The following is a 19098-nucleotide window of genomic DNA, read 5'->3' as shown; positions in this document are numbered from 1 at the left end:
GGCTTTGACATTACACATTTTGAAGCTTGGGCTCAAATTTCAATCTTGCCACTTACTGGCTAGATAACCATGGGTAGCAAATAGATCCTCAATTTATTCCCCTATAAAAAATAACCATACCTTCCTCAGTATTTTAAGAACTTAGCATGACAGATGTTTAGTAAAACATCTAAGCATTATCAGCAGCTTTTACAGTTCTCTACAATGAACACATTATTTTTATGCATAATGATTTTTTTATTTAGCAAATAAATGAATGCTATTAAATCCCTAAGAGCCCTAACCTCTGTCTGTATAATTTAGCCTACTATAAGTGCCCTAAGCTGGGAGCCTTTCTGGTTTGACCCACCCTGGCTGGGGTAAAACCTCCCTCTTTTTTGCAGCTGGAGGCAACCCGCCTCTGCTGGCTTGATCCATTCAGATAAGCCCCCAAGGCAAGGCAGGGGCCAGAACCGCCGGCGGGAGGGAGGAGGGTGGCCTCTGGGGCAGACTCACCAAGGCGGGGTAGGAGGGATAGCCTCGGCACTTGGCCCACACCAGCTCCAGAGGCTCCAGGTCTCCGCGGTCTTCAAAGGGCATCAGGAGGCTTCTGCCTGGGGTGGGGGAGGGGAGGAGACAGCACCGGAAGGGGACTTGGAATGGTGCCCAGGAGGCCTGCCTGGGACCTCCATTTGACTGGGGCAGCCCAGGAATGAGTCAGCAACATCCCCTCCACCCTTCCTCTACCCTACCCTTTCCTTAGTTCTTAAGACTAGATCAGGGGTTGGCAAATTTGTTCCATAAAAAGCCAAATAGTAAATATTTTAGGTTTTGTGAGCTACAGGGTCTCTGTCGCACCTACTCAACTCTGCTGTTGAAGTACGAAAGCAGCCGCAGAGACTTCATAAATGAGTAAGCATGGCTGTGTCCCCATAAAGCTCTATTTCTGGACACTGAAATTTGAATTTTGTGTAATTTTCATGCATTCATCAATTCTTCTTTTGATTTTCAATCATTTGAAAATGTAAAAACCACTCTCAGCTCATCCAGACTACAAAAACAAGCAACAGGTTACAATTTGCTGACCTCTGAACTAGAACCTTAGGACAACATGTTAACTGCTTTGGAAAAATGTTAACTGCTTCATCACCGGGACACCAGGAAGAAGACCATAACCCAGCCTGGCAAAGCCACAAACTATTCTTTGGGACTCCCTTACTGGTCGGCCTTATGATGGAGGCTTCATGGAAAAACATACCTGAAATGGACATCCCAGTTAAACTACTTGCTAAATGAGTTCCTTTCTGACAGGGCCACACCTGGCTATCCACATCACCTGGCTGCACAGCACTCAGCAGAGCCAAGCAGGTCTGCAGGTCCTTTGTGCACCTGTTTTGTCAGAACCTTTCACTGGGTGTCCCGCCTGGGGCAGGCACCGCACCTCTTCAGCTTAACTGTATTCTGCACCCAGTGCACTAGAACACATGGATGGGAACTTCACAAATGAGCACACAGAGGAACTTCCCTCCCCCTCCCCATGTCTATAAACTGGAGGTGTGGAGGTGACCACACTCAACTAAGGAAAAAGGCCCAAATTCCACAGAGTAGAAAATAAGGTCCTAAGGAAACATGACCACCCATATTTATAATTTTTCAAAAATGTACTACTAATAATGAGGTCTTGTTTTCTATCTATTGAATCAGAGCAATAACAACAAAAAGATAAAATCCAATACTGAAGAGGCAGGCTGAGGGGAAACCTGTGTAATCATACACTGCTGAGGAAATTGCAGACCAGTCTAATTCTTCCAGAATATAATTTGGCAGTATGTCTCAAGAGCCATAAAAAAAAAAGTATGAACCATGTGCTCCAGTAAATTCCTTCCCTGGGAATTTATTCTTAGAAAAATTAACTTTAAAAACGAATAAGAAGGTTTTGAACAAAAATGTATAATGTATAATGTATACGTATAATGTTACAAGTTGGAAATAACTATCTCATATGGAACAGGTAAATTATAATGCACTGATTAGAAGATACACTGTTCCAATAATGACTGTGATACAAAGTTTTGTCAAAATTTAAAAAGTTCTAACATTGAAAAAAGCAGAATACAAAAGAGCATGTATTTTGGATGAGCATTTTGTTAAAAACAAACAGAAGGCAACACAGAAATGAAGACAATTGTGTTAAGGTGATGGAACAGTGGGAGGTCAGTTTCCTTTTTAAATTTCCTTTGTCACCATATTAATAAGTATGTGGCTTTAAAAATAAAAATAAAATGTCACTACTAGAAGCACAAAGTATGTGTCAGTCCGCTCCCAGTTTTGCACTAGATGCTGTACAAATTAACCCAGACATGAGCCCTGCCTTCTGGGCACTGACAGACAGTAATGAAACATGCAGGCATGCATTCATCAAAACACATATGAAAAAGAAACTGATGCTATGGGGAAATAAAGCAGTTAGGAAAAGGAAAGTGGGGAAGAGAAGCCCCGAAGCCTGTGTGTTAGATGGAAGCTTCAAGCATCCAGAACACACATCTCCCACAGGAGGGCTGGACAGAGACGTGCTCAGAAAACAGCTGGCCCTGCACCCACATCACCTGAGCACCACCCAAGCCTTCTCCTTTGGCCCTGCCTTGTCCTTTATTCCCTTGGTCCACAGAGACAAGACCCATGTATTTTATTGTTTGGACTAGCTGGAGTAGAAGGTCTCATGAGAGGGGTGGAAGCCTTGGATCACATGAAACTACAGGGTTATGTGTGAAAATTCAGTGATACAGGCTATCACTGATCACTCCAGTGAGGGCAGGCTGGCACTATCAAAATTACAAATGCACACTTCCTTCAATACAGCAACTCTACTTCTACAGCCATACTCCCCAGGGATACAAGATGATCTATGTAGAAGGTTGCTCACTGCAACACTGACTATGACAAATAAGTGAAAATGATCTAAATGCCCATCTGCAGGGGACCAGCTAAGTATATGACAGCACTCCTATGTAATGGGGCATTAGGCAGCAAATAAAAAGCACAGAATTTCCAAGGCATATTATTAACTGAAAAAAGGCATAGTTTAGAGGAACATGCATGTTAAGCTTCTCTGCTGGCTCTTTCAAATACACATACAAGTTTTTGGCTTGCGTATGTATGGATTACATGTGGAAAAAGACAAAAGAAACTGCTAACAGTGGCTGTTCTAGGGAGGGGAGCACTGGCTCCTTATTATGCACCTTTTTGTACCTTTCTGATTTTTGTCACCATGGCATGGGTTACCTATTCAAAATAAGATGAATTAAAAAAAAAAAGTATGAATGACCCAGGAGGAAGAGCCATCTCCCTACCCAGTGCCCCAGGGTTTGGAGCTCAGGATCTGGCTGCAGCCCACAGAGCCAGTTCTTTGGAAGGCCTGGTTCCCCCAGATGCACCTGTACAGCGCTCCTCACCTGAGCCACTGTAGTCAGAGTCTCCATTCACACCTTCCAGGAAGGGCACTCGAGACAGGGCTGGCTTCCCACGGCTGCGTTTGGGAGGTGTCAGACCACTGCATACAGAGCAGGGAGGGAAAAGGGGAGCGAAATGAGCAATTTCAATGACTAATATACCCACTCCTGCTCTCCCACCTCTGCTATGAGTAGAGCTGCAAAAACCCTTCAGGGAGAATGGTTTCTCACTTTCCCCTAAAAACTCATATTAACCCATGATATACTTCTGACCAAAATGTTCCCATGAGGCTTTAAGGAATTACTTCATCCATGTGTAAGGACTGAACTTGAAAAGAGATGTCTGCTCCCCTGCCTGGGGACCTCGGATTTCATCCAGAGGGAAGATCACCCCAGGCACCTGTCAATCCTTCCAGAGTCTAAGCAGCCTGGTCATCTCACATCTGCCCAGAATTCTTTACTCTGTGGTTTACATTGCTTTTTCTTTAGAAACTACTTTTGAGGCACAAAACTTTGTCTCTTTCCCAAGTTTTCTATAATGGACGTGTCTTACTTCCTTAATTAGAAAAGACATATTTTTAAATTGGAAAAAAAATCCACTTCTCACTTCCACTTTATGTGTGTGAAGTTTTTCTTAGAGACAGATTTTTTTTTTAACTAACAAGCAGACCAGTATTTTTTTTTAATATGGCTACTGCAAGGAGGTAAAAAAATATATATTAGACAAACACTAGAAGGTAATAGGCAAAAATGAGTATAGTAATACCAGAAAAATGGTATAACTGGAACCCACCCAGGCATCAACATTTTTAAATTGCTCCCAATGCAATTCTAATCTACAATCACAGTTAGAAGCCTCTGGGCAAGAATGATGTACCTAGGATTTTTTCCCATCCGAACTTTAAAAAATATTACCGCTATATAAGTTTTTCAACAACAAAAAAATGCTGAAAAGGTCAACAATCTTCAGAAGAGCAGAAATGCTAAGAAACCCCTAGTGGGATAAAAAGAGGCTAGGGTGAGGACCAGTTGGAGAGTAAGGTACTCCTGTTTTACTCACTCATAATTGACTTTATCATGGTCTTAAACAGAAAACCTGGCACAACCAGAACCTGATGAATCATAATTTTTCAGTAACTAGTAGGTTGGGAGCTTTTTTCCTATTAGTCAATATTAGGACCTGTTGGGGAGAAAACAAATAACACCCAGTTCATGTTCAGGATTCAGTTCCCATCCACCCCACAAAAATCTGTCACTGGGCTTAGAGAATCTGAGACCTTACAAAAATATAAGGTACTGGTAGTTCTACTAGGAAAGTCTTTCCAAGTTCACATCACTGATCTGGAGAGACATCTTCAAATATAACAGAAGATTAAGCACAACAAAGTGGTTAAGAAAGAAACTCTAGAGCCAGACTACCTGGGTTTAGAACCTGGCTCTTCTACTCATTCATCCTGTGATCCTGAGCAAGTTACTTAACCTCTCTGAGACTTATGTTCCCCATGTGTTGCTGTGAGGATTTAATAATCAAAATACAGAAAGTACTCACTACAGCACATATCAAGTACTCAATAAATGGCAGTTATATAGTAAATATTATATGAAAGGAAATAAATGTTAATGTCTCACTTTAAATATTATTCATATATATCTGTATATAATAGTATATCAGATGATTCCACTCTGAAAAGGCTGAGCTCAATGAGATAGGATGCAACATCAAAACTAGGTCTATATGTTCCTGTTTCATAGAAAAAAGCACAACTGACTTGATCATGGCCTGCATTTCAGCCCTCTCTCCAAGTTACCCAGGCCTAAGGAGACGGCCCAATCTGTAATTATTTTGTTTACTGGTTTAACATTCATCTCTCCCTTCCAGAAGATAAGATCTGAGAATAGACAACTTATCAGGGCTGAGAACAGTGCCTGGATCATGGTATGTGCTCAATTAATAGTTGAACGAGGGACCCATAGAAGAGCCCCAACATGCTCAGAAAACCATTAGAAAAGATAAACTCAAGGATATCACAGGAATGAGATGAGATTAGTGATCAGAAATTCCTTCACATGTCTTTATTTCTGGGATTATGTGACTTCAGTCTAATTAATAAGTAAGATTTTTCTTTGTGTACTTACCACTGCAGTATAGAAAAGAAAAAGAAAAAGAAAAAAAATCCTGCATATGAAGTCCTGAATCTCCTGTTTTAAACCCTAAAATTCTACTGAGAACTACTGAGTTAAAGAAGAAATGCCTTCCAAGGGCACTGTTCATACACTGAGCAGGGCCCCAGAGGAATCAGTGGCGTTGGCATTTTGACAGGAAGGCAAACAGGCTAACCAGAGGGCTTGCTTCTTGTGGTTCACAACTGGGAAGAGCACCTTTCATGGAGGGAAGGGCCAGACACACCTTCCACTTTTAGTCAAGGACTAGGAGGGGACAGTTTGATAACCCTGCTCCTACCCTACTCCAATGAACTGGGTTTCTAGGTAGCCTATTTTTGAAGGGAGTCAGGAATGCCAACCTGAGACCAGGCTAGAAGTATCTGGTAAGATTATGAAATCTCTGCCTCTTCTCTGTGTCTGGTAACTGTGTTTTCCCAACCACTCCTCCTATATCTCTAGAGCTGCAACATGGAGGGAGAAAGCTAGGACATTTCTAAGGCTCGGTGGGGAGGAAAATCTTAAAGGAGCCACTGAAAGCTGGGCCCTGCCACAGCAGGGGAGCAGTCCAGGCACAAGGGGTAGCTGGGAGCCTCCCATAGCTCCACCAGCAGCTCAGCAGCCAGGACAGAGTGCCAAACAGTCACCTAACCTGCCTAGGAAGTGCTTCAAACACAGATACATAGTCTTTGGGTGCTGCCATGGGAACTTTCCTCCCCTTTAGTGAACCCAGGATCCATTCAGCAGCCATATGGAGGGACCATATGGCCAGCCTTCAGGACAAGTTATTTTTCCTCTGTGGTCCTGAGAGTCTCTCATTTCCCAGAGTCCCACACTCCCTAGTGTCTTGCAGAGCACACAACACAGAGCAGGGACTTGATAAACTCTTCAACGTCGAAGAAACTTGAAGGTTCTGGTCTCAGAAACCCTTCCTTCAGGTAAAAGAATGGGAAAAGAAACCCATCCTCTCCTAGCTCAAGGATGGCAAAAGAGCTGCGGCCTTTGTCTGACTAAAAGGCAATTCCAAATTTCCTATCTGTCCATTTTTTATTCCCCTACCAGACCTCCAAAGAGGCCACTGCTATGATGCCCCGAAAGGCAAAGGCCAAAGCCATGTCTATAACTGGGGTATCTAAATGGGCGAGGGGTGAGTGGTGGGTGGGGACCAGCTCAAATGTTAACTTCATGGGGCAATAGACTCAGCTATCCCCACCATCTCAAGCCAAATTCAACTCCACAAACCCCAAGGGTCATGCTGTTTCCCAGGAGCTACCAGTCACAGGCCTCAGGAAATAGCAGGGATTGGGGGAAAAAAAAACCAAGATAAGCAGGAGGAGGTTCAATCTGTAGCTGAAAGGAAAATAAATGGAGAGGTGGCAGAGCTGCCACAAGTGTTCTTACCTGCAAGCTTCAAATGTCAGTCCACCACTGAGACCCAAACTACATTCTGAATCAGACCCACTTTCGGTGTGTTTTCCAAAGCCGTTGGTCACACCTGCCAAGGACACACAGAGTGAACCTGAGTGCAGAAACCCCCCCTTCCACTGACACATGCCGCAGTGTGAGCAGCTGCCTTGAGAGGGCTCAGCAAGGAGGGTTGGAGAGAACAATTGGTCCTTCCTCTTGGGAAACAGGTCTTGGGTGATAGTGAGAACCTGATGAAGCTTTGGGTGAAATGTTGGCTAGGCCACAGAGCAGACACTGTATTTTCCTTCCCATCCTTATGGGTTTTTTGGAAGGTAAATAGCACTCAGCTCATTCCAGTTACTGTCATTTCTCTACAAAGGGAAATACCAAGACTTCCTCACACTGGCTGGCTCACAAGTCCCAGGAACTGCTTCTAATTTCAAGCCTCAATTATCAGGGAGTCTCCTCTGCCTCTTGGGGAGCCCACCCACATCGCCTCTTTGGATAAACACTCACTCACCCTATCTATCACACAGCTGGCAACAGCTAACTTCATTCTTTTGGGATGGTGTCAGGGGAGGTTGGGGCAGGATAAGGGCTGTGTCAACCACACCCTGAGATATCTAGCAGAGCTAGTCAGAGTTGAGGATGGGGGCACTTTTCAGCAGATCTAAAGCAAACCAGACCTTCCTGGGATAAGGAGTCAGATTCCTTGGTTTTAGACTGGGCCCTGAAATATGGATCCGTTTTCCTCTCTAAGCCTTGGCTTTTCCTTTTGTGAAGTGACAGTAATACTTCTTACTTATGGAGAATGCTACTAAGTATGGATGAGGGAAGGTCTGTTTATAGCAGGGAGCCCTACAGAGGCAAATGAAGACTGGTCACCCCAGGGACAGGAATGTGACTCTCATCTACTGTGGAAGCTTTAACTCTCCTATCTATCCAATTCCCAACCACAATCCAGAATCCTATAAGTCTCATAGCTGAGCCAAGAGCTCAGGAGCTCTAAGTCACATATATGTTAGTCAGAAAACTGAGACAAGTCACATCTATAAGAGCTCATGTCTCAGCCAATGTACCTGGATTCTAACCTGGTTCTTCCTCTAACATTATGATCTCGCTTTAAATCACGGAAGCCAGCTGTGTCTCAGGTGCCTCATCTGTAAAGGATCAACATCTGTTTTTGTGAGACTCCTCTAGGGTTGTGTAAAAATATTCCTGAGTGCAAGGTAGCTGGGATGGTGGAAGAGAAAGAGATTCTAGCAATAACCCCATGCAGCGGGCCCTCTTGGCTCCATGAGCCTGATATCTAGATCTATTTCCCAATAGCAGACTTTTCAATTTTAGTGCACAATGTTCTCAGTGCTGTTTGGCTGTGCCTGACACAGTTAAAAGGATGACAACAATAACCACTACCATCTACTGCTATATCCCAAGTGCTTTATATAGGCTATTTCAAATCCTTAGAGCCCTGCAATGTGGATATCGCTGGCCCCATATTAGAAATAAGGAATAGGCTCAGAGAGGTTAATTACTTTGCCCCAGGACACACAGCTGGTAAGAAGATGGGATTTGAACTCAAGTCCACCTAACTCCAGGCCTCAAGCTCTTGACTCTTAACACCAACCTACTGTCCTAATACAGGCAAGCTTGGGCCAGACAGGATGGAAAGGTATTGCTGGCAACAAAGTGTTAGGCAGGAAGAGAGAAAAGCATGTGCTAGCCACAAAGCCCAAAGCCACCACATAACAGGACATGAGAGGGACACGAGGAGCAAAAGCCAAGAGCAGGCCCCTCCCTGCCAAGCCAGCCAGCCTCCCATATCCCACCAAGACTATTCTGTCTGGCAATGGAGGTCCTGCACATCCTGGCCCACCTTGCCTACAGCGTTGGCTCCTGATGCTCCAGGAAGCCTCTCTCCAAACTGTTCCTCACAGGGACTCTGTCCTTGTTTCCACACACCAGGGCCTAAGCCTTTTACTCTGCTCTACTGTCCTCACCCCCAGGGCCAGCTAAGGCACTGTCTCCTTGTGAGTACTTTCCAACTCTCCCAGCTCTTACTCCTTGAACACCGCTAGCAGTGCTGTCACCTTACACTTAACCACAAACTATCCAGCACTGTGACATCTCTGCACCTCGGGAGACTACCTAGTCTCCCCACTGGACTCTTTCAGAGTTGGAACTGAGTCTGACTTAGTTTACTACCCACCAGTGACCAGCTTGTGCTGAACATGCAGTAAGAACTCTTCAGTGGCGAGCCCCCATTACTTGCCTCTGGAACCTCATCTCCTACCATCCCTGGCTGACTGTGTTGCAGTCACACTGGTTCCCTCACTGTTCCTCAGACATGCAAGCACGTTTCCACCTCCAGGGCCTGTGCACTTGCTAGTCTATCTTTTTGGAACATTCTTTCCCCAGATACCCAAACAGCTCACGCCTTTAGCTCTTTCAGATCTTTACTCAAATGTCACCTCCTTGGAAGGCCTCCCCTGGCCACCCTTTCTAATACCATCCCAGCATCCCCTATTCCCCTCCCCTGATGGACTTTTCTCTATAGCTTCTAATATAAAGTACAACTTACTCATTTGCTTTTAACCTATCTATCCTACAAGGGAGGAGATTTGTCTGTTTTATTTATTGATTCTCACTCTTATATTGAAGGGCCTACAATAACACCTAATATAAATCTGAGAAATAAATGAACTAAAACAAAGGCAAGAACCATTTTATCATATATAGCATTTTATCCCCCTGGGCCAAAGAAAGCCCCTGACAAAATCTGGCCCTGTCAAAACACTTGCTTAAAGCCCATTTCCCCAGGCCATTAACTGTGTGCCAGGCCTAACTGTGAACTATAGGGCCTTCAGTGCTATTACTGGCATCCTCAGGGGCCATTAGGGAGGCAGTCAACTGGGGGAGGGGCTGGCTGGCAAGGCAAAGCAGGAAAGCAGATGAGAAGTAGTGAGAGAAGGCACAGGAGAGGTCACCTGTCTCCTCCTCCTGCTGTGGGGACCTCTCCCCTTCGCTCTCACTACAGCTCCTACTCCTCGGCCGCTTCTGGGAGTGCCGTTCATCCTCTATGCCGGTAGGAGAGGCAGGAGAGCCCACTGCACCATGGTCCTCGCCGTTCTCCAGGCCCCTATCTGGGCTCCTCTGTAGCTTCACCCCATTCTTGGCCTTCTTGAAGAGGACTGATGTGCGGCGCCCCACACCACTGAGTGGGGCACTGGTGGGGGATGTATCGGGGGCCATGAGGGACACTCTACTGATGCCGTTGTCACTAAGCAGACGTTGTAAGGGCTCGCTCCCTAGCTGCAAAGGTGATTTTTCCAAGAGCTCATCTTCTTCCACCTTCCTGGGCTTCAGGAATCGGCTTAGAGGTTTGCTATCACTGATGGGTTTCAGAGTGGGGGGATCTGGAGGGGATTCTTGCTCAGACAAGGAAGGTGCAGGCCCAGTGGGCTCCAGAGTTGGTGGGGGAGGCAGTTTAGAATCATCTGTTAGAGAAAAAGAGAACCTGCTTGAACATTTTAGAAAAAGTCTGCTGCTACAAGTCAGATAATGACAGTGATAACTAACAACCAAAAGCATAGGCTATTAGAAGGCGTGAGACGCATGCCAGGTCTTAGGTCTGAGGCAAAGAGGATGTAGGACTAAAATGTGTCTACAGTAGTAGTTCTAGACTCTGCCTATGTATTAGAATCACCTCAGAAGTTTCTTAAAAATTCCAGTGCCAAGGTTCCATCCCAGACCAATTCAGACCAGATCACTAAAGATATATATGTATTTTTTTGAAAGATTATCAGGTGAGTCTCATAAAGTCAGGGTTACAAACCACTGCCTTATACCACAGAAAGCCTAAAACCCCCTGCTTAATCAATAGTTAGGTAAGTCTCAGCCTCACAGATTAGGGATCTACAATTCTCATTAGACACAGATGTTTTCCCATCTGTCAATGCATTTCATTCCAGATCACCCAAGTGAAGCAAGCAGGACAAGCAGAAAGAATAAGTTTACAGATGTGGAAAAATGAAAGTGCTTCCCAAACACGTTTGTTCACCTACCACCTTGAAACTTAAAAATTGAAACTTGCGAGACAATTTCCCTAACCTGAATCTCTGGGAGGTGAGGCCTAGAAATTTCTTGAAACCTCTAGAAGTTGTTGCAGCAGGTCCACTGGGCAAGATGGCACCACCTCAGCCCAGGAGTGGGGATGGATACAAGTGGCATGCTGATTGCCATATGGGGAGTTGAGAAGAGTCACAAAGGACACGAAGCCCTCTAATGCTAAATGTGACCTCTCAGTCTCATCCCTGCTCTCCTCCAGCCTAAAATAAAATAGGCCGTTCCCTCAATTTGGCCCCTTTTCCTCTGGGGATAACTCCCAACCTTCTGGACTGTGCAGATGAGAGGCCCTCCCAAGCTGTAGGCTCAGATCCAAGGGCTGGTATAAAAGAGGCAATTCTGACCCCAACAAAGTGGAGAGGATGGAAAGCAACTCAGATAAGGCCCCTGGGTCTCTGAGAACCACTTCCCCCAGCTATCTTTTGGAGTTTTGGGCTCTTCTGCTTAGGCATGGGCCTGCAGACTTGGCCAGCTGGAATAAAAGCCATGATCCCAGACCATCTTTATTTTTTTTTTTTTTCCATTCCCCAACACCACAATCTAACCTGCTCTAAGAGCCTCTCTATATCATGGTATAAGGTGAGCTAATATTTAACTAGTATGTACAATATGGCCATATCAGGTGAAAAATATTGAAATACTTCTTTACTAGTTAGCAAACAGCCGCTGGGCCCCAGCATCTGAAACTCCCTGAACCTGCTCACAATTGGCAACTAAACATCCCTATCAGTGGATCTCAGGAGCCCCCTCCAATACAACAGCCAACATCTACTCTGACTGATGAATTTTGGCCTCTACTGATTGTTAAATACTTTGATATTATCCCTAGATACGCATGGAAGTGTGACCCTCCCAGGGCTTCTGCTTGCCCACAAGGATCAGACCTGAAGTTGGGGAAGGATGCTCCCATGATGGGATTTTCCCTTAACCCTCCCTTACTCTGGCCCCCAGCCCCTTGCCTGCCCGTGAATGTCTCTCACCTCTGTCCCCATCATCTTCTGGCTCCTCCTGTGGGGCCTGCTCCAGCACAGCCAAATCCCCCCGAGGCCCTGCTGGCAGTTCCCCATTGGACACAGTCTTGTTCAGCAATGGTAGCTGCAGTGGTGGTGGCTGTGCCAGCTTCTGCCGAAGGGTATTGATCTCCCGGCGCAGCAGGCGGACACGGCGGGTCCGGGCCCCACTGGACCGCATGGCACTCACTACATCTAGTTTCTCCAGCAGCTCCTTCAGCTGCACCTCTGGGGACAAGTGGGCCCGGTTTTCTGGGATGAGGATGTTGTCCACTGCCAGGGAAAAGGGAGGACAGAAGGGGCTGAAGGACCTGCCCAGCCCAGGGCAAGGGGAAGGGAGGGGGCTGATTCCTTTGGATGCAAAATATTCTCCCATAATGCCTGGGCCACTGGCTTCCAGCAGTGTCACTGTGGGGCCTTGGCCCTGGCCAACACCACTGCCCAGAGGGCAGACACAGGGACAAGGTCAGAATCTGGGAAACATCTGCAGGAAGCAGTTCACAGTCATGATTACGGGCTCCATGGAGCAGGCACGAGGCAGCCTGGCAATCCCCCAGCCGCGGTGACTGGCTGCTGCCACGAAGAAGCAAAAAGCAGGGGCAGGCAGAGTGGGGGTCTCAGAGGCAATCCCATTTTTCTGGTCCTCTACCTGCACTCTACTGAATGAGCCAGACATACATCAGCATTGCACTCCCACTGCCCTATGCTTCAATGCCACACAGGGGGAGTCCAGGAGAGAAAAACTCCTGATGAAGCTTTAGCTCTTCAGACAGCTAGTACCTGATTCCTCTCTTTCCTACTTTTCAAGTGCTCAGTGAATTAAACTCAAACCTTTGAAACTATTCCAGCCACAAGCACGTATATCCCAGCCTGTGCCTATCCCTAGCTTTGCTCCTAGAGTCTACCCTATTGCTCCAAGGCCCACCCTGATCCCTGGCTCTCTGGGCCCTGTACCTGCGCCTCCTCATGCCCCCTCCCCTCCCCGCCTGTTCAGGCTTCTCACCGTCTTCCCAAGAGAAGCGGTAAAAGTCCTCCAATTTGGGTGACTCAGGCAGATGGGTGCCCCTCTCGGGGTCATAGCCAATGTTCTCTGCCTGCCGCCGGGCGTGCCGCAGAATGGCCCCTCCCAGGTCCCGCAGGCGGACAGCTGCTCGGTGGAAAATTGTGTCTTTAGCATTATACTTCATGCAGTTGGTAACTATAAGGTTAAAGTCCTCCTCAAACTCCTCCAAGGTGCGGTACAGATGGGACTCCAGCTTCCGCCTCATAGTAGAAAAATCCATTGGCTTGGATATGAATTCCAGGTAATCTGGAACCTAAACATATAAAACCTGTACAATTACAACAACCATTTACTAGCCAAACAGGCGCACCCTTCATCAGTACTCTTGCCTCCCCGTTTTCTGGTCTGGCCATGCTGGGCTCACTCATAGTCCCAGGGCCCTGGCCCACCCTGGCCTACTGAGCCCTCACCATGGATAAGTCTACCAGCCTTGCCAGGAACCCCTATGGCCCAGCCATCTCCTGGCCTCCTCAGACCTGTTTCCATTTCAGGAGGGGCTCACTGCTCAGAAAGTATGGGGGGAACTTGCCTCACTCAGGTTGACAGGTTCAGCGAAGATGTGTGCAGGATCCTTCTCCTGTAGCAAGTCCAGTGTTGTCCTCAGCAGAACGTTGAATGGCATCAGCTCCAGCTCCATGGCAGCCTGCTGGACCTTGACCTATGAGGAAGGTGGGGAGACATCAGGACATCCTCCCAAAGTGGCACCAAACTTTTTCTTGATAACCTGACTTTCATCAATCACATACAACAAATTTTTACAGGATATGAAGCTGACCAGTATTTGAGGAGCTATCACCCAACCCTCAGCGCAGAAATAATGACACCAACAGCGACCACTTTGTAAACTGTTCCCATATATTAAGCACCACACCAAAGCTTATGGTAATAATAGCTAATATTGTACTTAGTCCTTACTAAGTGCCAAATTAACATTCACACACAAATGAGGTATTTTACAAAGAGGAAACTAAGACAAAGAGACTAAACAAGTGACTGACCCAAGGTCACACAGCTAATAAGGGTCAGAATTGGAATTCACAGAGCGTGCTTTTGACTACTACGCCTCACTGCTCTCTACTTACATCACCTCAGTCAATCATCACAACAGCCCTAAAGGAGAAACTATTACCCCCATATTACAAATATGGAATCTGAGGTTTGAAAAGAATATGATGAGGAGTTAGTAACCCAAGGTCATCTGGCTAGAAGAGAATAGACAGGATTTAAACTGAGGTCTAACTTAGTCCAAGGGCACACTGATGACATAAAATGTACCTTGGGCCAGAATTCCTACCTAGCGTGCTGAGATATTTATCCCACTGGCCCCTGGTATGTCTGGGCCAACTAGAGTGACCAGGACTTCTGGGCTCACCCGTCAGGCAGCAAGTAGCCTGACATATTTGCAGCAGTATGCTGTACAAATGTTATTTTTGATATGTGCCCCAATGTGAAAAGGTTGGGAAGCCATGGATTAGACTAAGAGAAGTTCCTATCTCTTGGCTACATTAAAACAAGCCTGCTTATATCCTCTGCCTGCTTCCTTTCCCCTTAGGTTCCTCTGAACCAAAAATGGGAAGAAAAGCTCAGCTGTGGGACCAGCATTGGGACAGCACAGACGGTTCAACCCATGGACAAGGTCCTGAGATGTCCTCCATGCCCACCCTTGCTAAATATGGAAAGAGCTGCCCAGACTCAGATGTGTAGATTCAGGCTACAGGTCCATGAAAGAAGGACTTGTGCTGGGGCTGAACAGTGAAGCAGAGTTTGGAGAAAGAGAAAAAGGAACATCTTTAACTCAGGCATGCGAGTAACAGCTGTTATTCCTGGACCAGATAGAACAGTTTTGGCTCATCATCCATTCAATTAAGAGTTTTTGTTCTCTGTCATGTGCAGAGTGTCACAGTAGACACTTCAGGGAGGCAAAGATCATCAATACAGATGATGACAGTAGCTGACACTTCTATAGCCCTACTATGTGCCACACACTGTTCTAAGCTATTTATATAAACTAAGTCATCTAATCCTTATAACCTTATAAGGCAGATTCTATTACTATCGTCATTTTATAGTCAAGGAAACTTAGGTATTAAGGAGATTAAGCAATTTACTCACTGTCACACAAGCAGTAGGTGGCAGAATCAGGATTTAAACCCAGGCAGTCTGGTGCCACAGCTCATATTCCTAACTCCTATGCTACACTACTTACCTCAACATTCCCCATGCTCAGAGGCTTAGAATCTCCTTCAACAGAGGTTGGAAAATTTAAATGATTCAAGACAATAAGTTTGTAAGGGCCAAGTGAGAACTCTCAGAAGCTTCCAGGCCAAAGGTTGCCACTGATCACAATGGCCTGAGAAGCTTTTCAAAATACTCAAGGACAGGCTCCCCCTGAGACTTCCTAAATCAGAAAATCCAGGGATGGGCCCAGGCATATGATATTAAGCTTATGCTTGACGCCACCAGTAGCTAAAACCCCAAAGTTCAAAGCTATCAGCAGCATCACACCCAAGGCAGAGTAGACAGGCCCTGGAGCCCACAGTGCAGGGGAAAAAGGTGAGAAAGCTGATACCAGGCAGGGGCTCCTGGGTCTCCTAAAGCCACACTGACAGTAGGAGAGAAACATCTTGAACAAGAGCCCTGGGGACTCCTCCTTACCTGCTCCCGCTTGAGCTTTTCTCTTTTCCGAATCAGCTCAATTAGCAGCCGAGCCCGCTCCAAGTCGTGCCGGAGCTTCTGCCAATATTTCAGCTCTTCCTTCACTGCGCTTGTCTTCTCATCCTGCTCTCGCTGCAGGAAGGATGGGAAAGGAAAAAGGAACTTTCCTGCCCAAAGTCCTCTCCCTCCCTGCTCAAGCCTCGTGGGGCCTCAGCAGGTAAGAGCCCTGTCTCCTTTCTGGACGCATGGTCCTGGAGAGCCCTTCCACTCCCTCTATATCCCATGCCTTCCTCCTGTGCTTCCCCAGCCTTATAACAATGTTTCTTCACTGCAGCACAATAACCACTGCTGGCCTGAGAGCTGGGACTGCTCTCCCAACCCCCAGGGACATCAAAGAGCAGATGTGCATCCTCAGGGCTGGAAAGAATTTCAGAAGGAGGCTAATAGATACCTAAGGGTGGAAAGAATTTCACCCTAGAGCTTTGACTTGGCAAGGAAACAAAGCGAAGTTTTTACTATAAGCTTGTACTTAACTGACTTGAACACACTTTAAAACACCGCCACTACCACCACCAAAATCATGATTCCTGCCCTAAAAGAAGTCACAGTGTAGCTGAGGGAAGAAAAAGGCCCAGGGTTTGATGCACAAGGGCACAGCAGCATAAAGACAACAAAAACTGAACAGATAAACTGAATATAAAATGCTAAGAGGACATAAATTAGACAGGATCTCAGTGGGTTGAGGTTAGGTCAGGGATTCCTGGGAGAAGCAATCTTACTAGGGTTTTCACATGCAGTGATGGACACGGATGAACAAAGCAGTTAAGAAGGCCCTCTTCTGGAACTGAAGGGAGCAGATGGCAGAAGCAGGGAGGCAGAATTGGTGATCCCTTGCTTTTTAAGAAAAATGGGCTAGCCAGAGCAAAGAAACTGGAGAACCACAAAAGCCAAAGAAGACCCAAGATCCAGCTGGCAAGAAGCCTCAAATGCCAGACAAAAAGCCTGGACATGGCCTCTGGGGAGAGGGAGAATATATGCTGGAAAAGGAAATGACAGGATGGAAAATGGTTAAGTAAGACAATACCAGTTGTAGAGCAAAGAAAGAATTAGAGGCTGGAGACCACCTAGAAAGTTACTGTTGAAATTAAGAGGGGGGCGGGATGGGTGAGCAGAGTGGCTGTGAAATGAAGACAAAGGGCAATATACTGATATATGCCCTGAGAGAGATTGGGGGATGGTTAATTGCAGCTTGCTATGGAGAGAAGAGTCAAAAGTAACTCCAAGGTGGGGAACATCTGAGGTGAGAAGGAAGAAGAGTTCTATGACAATAATGGGGAAATATGTTTATGGAAAGAAGATAATGAATTCAGTTTCCAACATCTGAGTTATAGGAAACAACATCTACATGGACATCTATTGTTCCTCTGCCTCAGAGGGACTGAGGACAGAAAAAAGGGAGGGGACAAGACAAGAAACCTGAAGCTACTACCACACAGTTATTGACAACTATGAAAGTGGACAAGCTCTCCAAACTGACAGGCAGGCAGCAGAGCCCCTGGGAATGTTACCATTAAGGAGGAAGAATTAGGATCGGCACAGGGTGCAGTTAGCAGTATAGAGGAGGTGGAAAAATGTGTCACAGAGAGGCTCTAAGACAAAGAGATCATGGTGTCAAATGCAGTCCAATGGTCTATAAGTTGAGAATCTGAGGAAAGACTTGCTGGGCTGGGAGGGGGTCACTGGTATTCTAGAGGAGGCTACAGGGGAGCAGGCAGACCATTTCAAGGAGAGATCAAATATATACCCTCCCTTCAGGACTTCAGTTACAAAAAGCAAAAGTGAAATCAGACAGAACACAGAGGACACCAGAGTCATGGAAAGGCTTGCTTCATCTCTGAAGTAGTGGTATGGGAATATTTAAAGGTGGAAGTAATGCAACAAGTGAAGAAGGAAAGAGATTAATATGTTGCAAAAAAAAAAAAAACCCAGAAAAAAACAAAACAGTCTCTCAGGAGGCTTCTATTGATTGTTTCAAAAAATACTAAACATGCAGCAACTCCAGTTGCTAATGGCTAAAAGGCCACCACAATTGGGCAGGCTGCATGCTACAATTTAGATGGTTAATCTGTGTATTTTCTATGAAATATTGTTTTGGCAGACAGCAGTATAATGTCTTGAGGAAAGTGCCCCTTTTCCTAACTCATGCAACACAGCTGCCTGACTCTCCCAGCCTTCTTCCTCTCCATCATATCTAAAAGATTTCCCTCCACACAGGGCAAGTTGGGCTTGCTCTCCACTCTCCCCTAGAATTTGCTCCAAGCCAAGCCTCTATCACCCAGAAGTAGCTGCTGTCTGGTCTACAGTGCTGGAGGTGGCTCCTGGGATGGAGCACCTGGGTGATGGCTATAGGCAAAGCTCTGCAGAGTGCTTATGGAGGGGCACACCAACCGTCTCTCCTTCTTCACTCTCCACCTCCCGCCACTGCCCTCAAATCACCACTTCACCTACCTGCTCGGCATTCCTTTGGGACTGCAGGTGAGAGTGCAGGCGCCGGATGAGGGGAACACCGTTCCGCGCCTGCCGCTTCAACAGCCAGTAGTTGTGAAGCCGCTGCATGAACTGGTTTTTCCTCTGAAAGGAGAGACCACTACAGATCTTGTTCAACCTTGAGTAGAGGTACAACGAAGTGAAAGACAGGGTCAGTGGGCAGCCCAGATTACAGCCTCCTCTCCATACTCTGGTTCATTTCTGAACCTTACAGAGGAAGACAGAATAAAGTAGTCAAATGCCTCACCTCAGAGAAAGGCTTGAAAAGGACAGCAAAGTTAAGCAGCTCAGATTCAGCATGAGATATTTCACTTGATTTTCCACCTCCTGCCTTGCAGTTCTGATCCACCAAAAGAACCCTCTGCCAGGAACCCTGATCTTGCAGTCCTGGACTCTGAGAAACAGGCCTGTGCCCCAACACCTGCCCTCTTCTCTTGAGCAGCAAAAGAGAACAGGAACTTGAGTAAGCTGTAGGCAATGTGGTCACTATTACCTGCCCCCTGTGGATAAGGGTCCCACCAGACCAGGGAGTAGTCTACAGCCAAGTAGGAATACAGCAGGCTACAGCTTTCTGAGCCAAAATGCAACCCCTTGGAGTTGTCTGACCTCTGGTTTTTCATTAAAAAATCTCAGTAACCAAAAATGCCTAATTTTGAACCAAATGGAGGGGGAAAGGGTATAAAGGTGTAAGAAGATGGAGAAT

The 19098-nt window shown here is 46.2% G+C and overlaps 1 protein-coding gene across 2 annotated transcripts in view; it reads right to left on the bottom strand.

Annotated features, from left to right (window-relative positions):
- The window catches only part of BRPF3 (bromodomain and PHD finger containing 3), a 33463-nt gene that overhangs the window by 7092 nt on the left and 7273 nt on the right, over window positions 1-19098 (bottom strand). The window contains exons 3-11 of one of the 2 annotated variants that reach the window (XM_074348570.1): window positions 18357-18513; window positions 15849-15980; window positions 13723-13851; window positions 13134-13446; window positions 12101-12403; window positions 9983-10492; window positions 6990-7083; window positions 3432-3529; window positions 496-593 (exon numbers count right to left, since the gene is read on the bottom strand). In XM_074348570.1, coding sequence (XP_074204671.1) covers window positions 496-593; window positions 3432-3529; window positions 6990-7083; window positions 9983-10492; window positions 12101-12403; window positions 13134-13446; window positions 13723-13851; window positions 15849-15980; window positions 18357-18513 — 1834 coding nt within the window. The remainder of the gene's footprint in view (window positions 1-495; window positions 594-3431; window positions 3530-6989; window positions 7084-9982; window positions 10493-12100; window positions 12404-13133; window positions 13447-13722; window positions 13852-15848; window positions 15981-18356; window positions 18514-19098) is intronic. The other variant, XM_074348571.1, reaches the window with a different exon arrangement.

Source organism: Camelus bactrianus, chromosome 20 (genome assembly GCF_048773025.1).
Source record: "Camelus bactrianus isolate YW-2024 breed Bactrian camel chromosome 20, ASM4877302v1, whole genome shotgun sequence".
Lineage (NCBI taxonomy): Eukaryota > Metazoa > Chordata > Mammalia > Artiodactyla > Camelidae > Camelus > Camelus bactrianus.
Note: the sequence above shows the minus strand (reverse complement) of the source record. Positions and strands in the feature narration are given on the sequence as shown.